Source organism: Fistularia commersonii, chromosome 6 (genome assembly GCF_037954325.1).
Source record: "Fistularia commersonii isolate RoL2024-O1a breed Wild chromosome 6, RoL_Fcom_v1.0, whole genome shotgun sequence".
Lineage (NCBI taxonomy): Eukaryota > Metazoa > Chordata > Actinopteri > Syngnathiformes > Fistulariidae > Fistularia > Fistularia commersonii.
Window position 1 is genome coordinate 10,667,873 of NC_141289.1, and position 9,025 is coordinate 10,676,897.

The 9,025-nt window shown below is 43.1% G+C and overlaps 1 protein-coding gene across 2 annotated transcripts; it reads left to right on the plus strand.

Moving 5' to 3' along the window:
• The first annotated feature begins 239 nt into the window (after nt 1–239).
• Nucleotides 240–7,491, plus strand: slitrk5 (SLIT and NTRK like family member 5). 2 transcript variants are annotated; one of them, XM_086148054.1, is made up of 3 exons: nt 1,154–1,223; nt 2,369–2,452; nt 3,104–7,491. In XM_086148054.1, the coding sequence occupies exon 3, from the start codon at nt 3,162–3,164 to the stop codon at nt 5,787–5,789; it is 2,628 nt and encodes an 875-aa protein (XP_086004180.1). In that variant the 5' UTR covers nt 1,154–1,223; nt 2,369–2,452; nt 3,104–3,161; the 3' UTR covers nt 5,790–7,491. The 2 variants fall into 2 exon arrangements, with proteins under 2 accessions (XP_086004179.1, XP_086004180.1); XM_086148053.1 differs by lacking the exon at nt 2,369–2,452 and having other exon boundaries at nt 240–1,223.
• Nucleotides 7,492–9,025: the final 1,534 nt, after the last annotated feature.

Here is a 9,025-nt window from a genome sequence, read left to right on the forward strand (position 1 = left end):
CAAATCAAATGTTGTATTAAACTGCAGGGACTTACAAAGAGCTGTCTAAAAAAAATGCAATCCTGCCAACATTTTTCCTTCATCATTATGCTGCCCCCTACGGGTCGTCCTAACCCCCCCCAACCCACCATCCCACCCTTGCATCTCCACCTCTTCTCCTCCTCCGCACTACCGGACCCCCCCCACCCCCCACCCCCACCACCATTGCAGACAATCGCATGCATTCAATTCCATTTTCATTTTCCTCACCGTGTCTGTCCCGAGAATGAGGGATTTATCTTTTTTTTTTTGTTTTGTTTTTTCACAAGTGATTTTGAGTGTCATGTCATGCTTATTGTTTCGTAATACGCCCACCGCTGTAGGGGATGCGCTGGTTTGAACCAACCACTATCAAGTTCCACTAGTTGAAACGTTGGTGGCAAGACAGCTCGGATATGCTCATAGGATACCTCAATGCGAGAGCGGCAAGGGGGGTGTCAGATTTCTGCATCCAAGGTGAACCCCGGAGGGACATATCGACCGATCGTCGCCGATTTTTTGGACGAGTCTGCCAGATGCAATAAAAAAAGAGAGCGCTCCAGCAGACCCTAAACATAAACTGGTACAAGCCGCACCGCTGGCAGCAGGAGGAAGGGGGGCTGTGGTTGGCGTTGGGGGGAGGGGGGATCGGCGTCTCTTCCTCCTCTTCGTCAGTGCGCATGGATGAAAGTCACGGTTGAAACGCGGGCGGCGAGGCTTCTCTGATGTGGGATTACGGCGGGTTTTTTCGCCCTGGTCGCTTTGCCATGTTCGAACTTTGGTTCTGGTTCTTCTACCGAGATGCCGCCGCGCACTGCGACTGCAACCAGACAGGAGGGGATTCTGACGCCTCATTGGCGTGAATGAGACTGTGTGTGCTTGTGTGTGTGTGCGTCGGTGTGTGTGTTCACCCCCGGACGCCTGGTTTATGGAGCTAAACATCGAGGAGACTTGACTTTCAGGATTTTTTTTTAATTTATATATATATTTCTATTTTTATTTTATTTATTTATTTTCTTTAACGGTCGATCGAAGGACGAACGGAGACCCCCTCCCTCCCTTCCCCCCCGAAAAAAACACAAAAAAAAAAAAAAAAAAAAAAAAGAAAAAAAGAAAAACGCTTTAACGCTTTAACCGAGGGGAATGAGACGAGAAGAAGCGCAGACGCATTTCGAAATGCTTTGGGGTTTACCCGGATCAGCACGGTAAGAGAACGATTATTTACTATCTCTCTCTCTCTCTTTCTCTCTCTCTCTCCATCCATCCATCCATCCGTCGCCCGCGCCGAGGCTTACAAGCCCGGGGAGCTGTCCGCTTGCCCTGGTGCTGAAATCTCGGTTTCGTTGCTGAAGTTGATCCGCGCCTTTGGAAGACGCCGTTCGTTGAAAAAAAAAAATAAAAAAAAAATAAATATATAAATTCAATAAAAATAGAATAAATGAATAACTAAATAAAAGTGTCTCTGCAAAACCAACAACCTCGTAGGTTGGATTCTGTGCTCTAATTTGTCATTGCATTTTTTTTTTTTTTTTTTCTACGCGTTGCCAATGATAGCCTCTCTGCATGGAGGGAGGGAGGTCGGAGAGAGAGAGAGAGAGAGAGAGCGAGAGAGAGAGAGAGAGATGCACTGGCTCTCAAGTTATCAGCCTTGTGGCGGCGGGCGTTTCTAGACGCCATGGTAACGAAGTCAAATGTGAGATGCGAAGAGGTCGGATGTAAAGAAGGGGGTGGGGAGTGTCTGACTTGTGTGTGTGTGCGTGTGGAGGGAGTGTGGGGGCATTAACCAGTAGTTGTAAATATGCAGATCTGGGGATCTGGGGAAGCGCACAGAAATCTGCCACCCCTAAAAAAATGTGTGTGTGTGTGTGTGTGTGTGTGTGTGTGTGTGTGTGTGTGCGTGTGTGTGTGTGCGTGTGTGTGTGTTGGGAGTATGCACACGCACTCACGCGCCTGTGCCAGAGGAAGACAAGCGACAGAGAGAAAGAGGGAAGGAAAAGGAGAGAGAGACAATGAGGGGGAGAGGGAGAGAGCTCAAGAGATTCATAACCTTCTGTATAGAAGACTCCGGACGGAATACTTGTTTTTAGCAATAGTCAGCCCCCTCCAAAATGTGATCACGATCCATACGATTGGAGATCAGCGGCTTATTTTCCATTAGTCAACTTGCCCCCCTCCCATTCCCATCTCTTCTTTTTTTCCTTTCCTTCGCCCATGGGCAGAGAGCCCGAGCTGCCTGCTTCACCGAAATTCACAATTTCAAATGCAGGCCGGATGCGGAGATGGGGGGGGGGGGGTTCTTGCATGCTTTTGCATTGTTTGATTCATAATGGTCGATATATATATATTTTAGAAACAGCAGCGTCCCCGTGCTGTTTGGATGAGGTGAAGGGATCCGACAGTTTCCCCGCTGTTACCAAGTCGTTGGTTATTCAGGGTGAGTTAGAAGTCTTTCTGCTTAGTAAAGAGGATTTGTATCTCTATAGGCTCAATGATAGGTTTAAGGTTCAAAATGTTGCGTAATTTTAATAAATATGAAAAGGGTTATTATCGGTGCGCTTCGAGATCAAACAGTTTTTTTTTTTTTTCTTTTTTGATTGAATCAGTTAATGACTAGAGCTATCTCTCTGCAAGCCGTGACTGTGAAGCCTTTTTTTACACCCCAGATGAATTTAAATTCCGGCAAGCTATCAAAAATGCGCAGTGACCATCCACAGAGGGTCTTCTTTATCCAGTTATTTATTTATTTATTTGTTTGTTTGTTTATCTATTTATTTATTTATGTTTTGTTATGAATTTATTTAATCATCTAAATGTGCTATCCATTAAAATTGTATCTGGGTCGTCTCCTTTTTTGCCACAATCACTGCTGCAATGACGCCGACATCGTACATCTGTATAACAAACCCACAAAAAAAAAAAAAAAAAGAAAAGGCCTACTTGTATTCGCCTGTGTGTAATATTTGTTCATCCGTACAGTCCTTTTGCAAGTATAAGTAGATTAATGCTGTAAATGTTGTATCATGTGTGTTTTTCCCATGTGTGTAAAATAGAACCCGTCCTTTTTTTTTTTTCTTTCCCTCCTTAGATGACACCTCATACTGGTACTACACTTGAGTGAGCTGGGGCATCCTCTCCCAGGAAAAATGCATAGCTGGATTCTAAAAATACTCCTTCTGATTGCATCATCTCTGAGGTTCGTCGAGATGTATGACAATTATGGGGAGATCTGCCGAAACCTGTGCACATGTGAGGAGAAAGAGGGGAGCCTGACTGTGAGCTGCGAGAACCGGGGGATTATCAGACTGACAGAGATCAGCCCGGTCCACTTCTCCATGTACCACCTTCTGTTGACAGGAAACCTCCTGAAGAAGCTGTCGGTCAATGATTTCATCAATTACACCGGGGTGACCATCCTGCACTTGGGGAACAATGATATATCAGAGATTGAGTCTGGTGCCTTCAATGGACTCCAGGGATTAAAAAGATTGCACCTGAACAACAACAAGATTGACATCCTGAGGGACGACACCTTTGCAGGACTGGAGAGTTTGGAATACCTACAGATTGATTATAATTACATCACCAATATAGAGCCCAACACCCTGAGCAAACTGCACCAATTGACAGTGATGATACTGAACGACAACCTTCTCTCTGTGCTGCCTCCAAACATCTTCCGGAATGTCCCCCTCACACACTTGGATCTAAGAGGGAACCGGTTGAAAATGTTCCCCTACATTGGCCTCTTGGAGCACATGGACAAGGTTGTGGAATTACAACTGGAGGAGAACCCGTGGAATTGCTCTTGTGAGCTCATCGCTCTGAAGGCCTGGCTAGAGAGCATAGCCTACACAGCTCTGGTAGGTGAGGTGGTATGTGAGACACCCTTCAGGCTTCATGGCAGGGACCTGGATGAAGTGTCAAAGCAGGAACTCTGCCCGAGAAGACCCCCAGAAGACACTGTGAGGCCTGCACCCCCGAGCAGCACCAGTGGATACTATCAGACCACTCCTGCCGCAGTCACGGCCTCCGCCACCTCCTCAGCCGTTTTCAAGTCCTCCTTTAGACCAACCAAGGGCACAAGACAATTCAACAGAACTAGGTTAAAGCCCACTTCCAGAATTCCAGGCATTAACCCTTACAATTATGGCCCCATTATTGCTTTTCAGACCAAATCTCCTGTGCCTTTGGACTGCCCCACAGCCTGCACGTGTAATCTGCAGATTTCTGAAATTGGGCTGAATGTCAACTGCCAAGAGAGAAAGATTGAAAGCATTTCTGATCTCAAACCCAAGCCATACAATCCTAAAAAAATGTATCTCACTGGAAATTACATCCCTGTGGTACGGAGATCAGATTTTGTTGATGCCATTGGATTGGATTTGCTTCACCTGGGAAACAACAGGATAACTCTCATCCATGACAGAGCTTTTGGGGATTTAACCAACCTACGTAGGCTGTATTTAAATGGTAATCTCATGGACAGACTAACGGGAGAGATGTTTTTCGGTTTGCAGAACTTGCAGTACCTTTATTTAGAATACAACAAAATTAAGGAGGTTGATGCGGGGACTTTCCGTTACCTTACTAATCTTCAGCTCCTTTTCCTCAACAATAACCTCCTGAAAACCTTACCCATGGGCATCTTTTCCAGCCTCTCCCTGTCTCGGCTTAATCTACGCAACAACGATTTCCAAAACATGCCTGTGAGTGGCGTTTTAGATCAACTGAAGCTGCTGGTACAAATAGATCTGTTTGAAAACCCCTGGGACTGCTCCTGTGACATAGTTGGAATGAAGATATGGCTTGAGCAACTCAGTGCAGGCACCGTGGTTAATGAGGTTGTGTGTGAGACACCCAAACGCCACACAGCGATGGACCTGCGCTCCATTCCCGCAGAGGAGCTCTGCCCCGACTACGCCGACACGTATATTTCCCCAACCCCACCAACGGACGAGCCCATGGACGAACAGATCATCACCACGGACGCGCCCCAGAAATTCAACACCCCGAGCAGCACGGTTCCCCTCTCTGTCCTTATCCTCAGCCTCCTGCTCGTCTTCATCATGTCGGTGTTTGTGGCGGCTGGGCTTTTTGTCGTGGTGATGAAGAAACGCAAAAAGTCACAGAGTGACCGCACTAGCACCAACAATTCCGACGTCAGCTCTTTTAACTTGCAGTACAGCCTCTACAGTAACCGCTCTGGCCCTAAAGTAAAGGCCCCGCCCGGCCATGTCTATGAGTATATTCCGCATCCAATGGGTCACATGTGCAAAAACCCCATTTATAGGTCAAGGGAAGGAAACACGGTGGAGGATTACCGCGACCTCCATGAACTCAAGGTCACATACAGGAGTACCCCGGATGAGGAGAGGGATAGCAGCTTGATGCGCAGCCCTACGTACAGCGTTAGCACCATCGAGCCACGTGAAAATCCCTCTCCAGTCCAGGACGCAGACCACTTCTTTAGAGGCATCCTTGAGCCCGAGAAGCAGTCGCCTCATCAGTCCATCTCCTCCATCCCAGCGGGTGCCAATTTAGAGTACAAGTACCCAGGGCCTGTATCTTACACCTACAACCCAAATTTTGATGTCAGACGCCAGTTCTTACACCCAGAGAGGATAAGAGAAACAGTGCTCTATGGCACGGCACCTAGTACTGTTTATGTTGAGCCCAACAGAAATGAATATTTGGAGCTGAAAGCTAAACTGCAGTCTGAGCCCGATTACCTCGAAGTTCTTGAGAAGCAAACCACTTTTAGCCAGTTCTGAGCAAACAAAATCATTAATGTAGTGAAGCATTTTTTTTCCGTCTTGACCCTCGTCGAAATCACGGCTCAGTTAAAAGGGTGCCTTGGCACAATACACACACGCAAATGAGACAGAGCTAGAACTGGGGTGTGCCGAACAATCTTATTCTTATTTCTGAAACATGTTACAGGAATGGATACAGCTTTCTGACACAAACATTGATGAACAAAAGTTCCTCTACTTAACTGATGATGCAAAATCTATTTTTCTATGGTGATGAACGAATGACACACGTTATGTATATGTACAGGCAAATCTTACCCAACTCATTTTCAGGAATATAACCATACATAAGGTATATTATGAATCTGAAGAAAAGAAAAAAAAAGTTTATAAAATCACTCCTGGACAAAAACAATGTACAGCAGATCATCAAACTGTGTAGGATTTTTTTTTTTTTTTTGTTTTTTTTTTTCTGCTGTAGTCTGTAAGTAAGTATTTATTGATATAATCTGCCATGTCTTTTCAAAACTTTTGATTCTACATCAATATTATCTGTGTCATCATACTCCATGATCCTCTGGAAAGGCTTATGTTTGTTATTTCATTTACTGTAGCTCTGCATTGTAAAAGTGGCTTTTTTGAAAGTGGCACACCCCCGACGTTCAAAAAAGACTGCATCATTTGAAGAAGATGAAAACAAACAAAAAAAAGTGTCTTTGTATGCTTTCTGCACTTTTTTGGAATTGGAAGGCAATTACGCCTTCATGAGCTCTCATAAAGGAGATTATTATATTAAAAATGAATATGTGTATTCATTCTTAATATGTAGAATTGATATGTTATCAAAACAAAATTCATTAATGATATTTGAAGTATTAATTATGTTGTGTACTACTGATATTTTAGTCAATGTAACACCTATTTTTATACAAGCATCAGCAGATTCTCTATCCTTTATCAATTTCATTTGTTTCGATTGCTTTGCACTTATTGCACTATATTGACCAAACTATGTTATTATCATAAAATAAACATGATGTCGGTTCATATTATCTGATTACGAGGAACCCCAAGGCTGTCAGCGTTGATGTGGAAGAGGCTATTTGGGTTTCACATTCAGACGAGGAATTAAATTGCTATTCGAAATACAGAATAGTCAGTTGGACCTTGCGACCTTGCGTGAGTTGGGGCACATTCATTTTGTAATTGAACAACAGTCGGATGTCTGAATAGAAAAAAACAAAAAAAAAAAAACAAAGAAACAAGCAAAAAAAATAACTGTGTTGTTAATTTAATTCAAATAAATTAACATAGCATATATATGTGTCACTCAACGGAGTAGCAAGTGTCTCAGCGAGGATTTGAATCGATGATTTTCAGTCAATTAGCGTTATCTTGAGCTGTCCCTTTGCATTTCTACAACAGCAGCAGCAGCAGCATCCACTCTGCTGCCTGGCAAGCAATGATGTGGTCATTTATATCAGTAATATCGGTGCTGACTTGAAATTTAATGCTTTCGAACATTCTGACAAAACCTACAGCGATGAACATGTACAACTGCTGGATTATGCGATCAGCCATCCTCTCTTTGTAAATTAATTTGTCTTCTGTGTAATTTATACTTTTCATTTCTCAGAGAAAAAAATACAACGACTCAAGGAAATATGGTGAACATGCTTCTTGTTTTTTTGTATCTATTAAAAAGCTTGAACCACCTAAATGAAATATGCAAGTCAGTCTATAAAATGGAAATGTTTCAACTGTTCCTCCATTTTCACTGTGAATTATGCATCATCATTCAGAAACTGTCCCTTCCTAGCTGACTGAAGCAGAAAAGGAAGTAAAGAAAGCAGGTAAGGAAGTATATATGTATGTATGTATGTATACATCATTTAGATATATATATATATATATAAATATATGTGTGTGTGTGTGTGTGTATGTGTGTGTGTGTGTGTGTGTGTGTGTGTGTGTGTGTGTGTATGCCATCACGCTAACCGCTGTGGCAATAGCTTTGGAATCCATCTTTTTTTTGGGACATTTTCATTGATGATCAGAATGAGAACAGAAGGCACCATTTGGGAGATGAGGGCTGGAACTGAGTGCACCTGGAACTGTGGATGTGTCATATATGTAGCAGGGGATGTGATCATAGCGAGAGTGTCAGCGTGCGTGTGCATGGATTTACATATGTTTGTGTGTGTGTGCGTGTGTGTGTGCACAGTTGATGAACTCCGGTGGCCCACGAGACAGCTTCGTCTCGATGATGTGTGAGATTGACTTATTTATTCTTCTGTTGCCGGGGCAAAAAAGATATTTAAATGGAGCAGAGTGAAATGTAACAAGGGATAGAATCATTGTGATGGATTTTACAGAAGGTATTCATGTAGTGCAGATGACTGATCTCTTCCCTGTCCATTTATTGAATTTATGTTTTATTTTTTAATAATATTTTATGATTCAAATTTTTTGAGCAAAGGTTAAAGTTCTGTAGAGGGAGACAAAAACATACAGAAAAACAAACAAACAAAAAATATATATATAGAGAGAGAGAGCGAGAGAGACAAGAGAAAACCTTGAGCACAATTATATAACCACTCATTATGTCTTGTCCAAATAGCCCTGATAATGGTATATCCATGTGTGTGTGTGTATGTGTTTGGCGTGGCTTTGGCCTATCCTTTATTAAAGGGTCGAGCTTCATCACAATTATGACCCAGCACCCTGTCCCAGGACAATAGCATACCAGTGTGTAAGTGTGTCTGACACATAGAGGGGGAAAAGAGTCCTGCCAGTTGAAATGGTGCTTTTAATCATCCAGCAGCCTCTTTGGGTCTTAACATAAATTTAGGCTGTGAGGAAGGGCATGGAGTTTATGATGCCTCCCTGGATTATACCATTTATAACCTTTCATAAGCTTTGCATCTCACAGTTAAGTCTCAGTGTTGTTGCTATGAAATGCAGGTAGCGGTGAAACCAGCTTTAAAACAGAAAGTCAAGGTGCGATGGCAAGAACCCTGATTGTGAATGCGAAAGATGTTCTTTGCTGAAATATAATAGTGTGTATTGTTGTGTGCCTCTTTGTTCCCCCAAAAATCAATGGCAAATCCCAGTGAGAGGAATATGATACATCATGGATGCAATGCAAGGTGTGATGTTCTTGCAAACGTGTCACAAAGTTCTTGTTTTTATGCATCAACTAGTCATGAAAAAAGGTCTTGATTAAGCTCGAATATAACAAAATTCTGTGATAA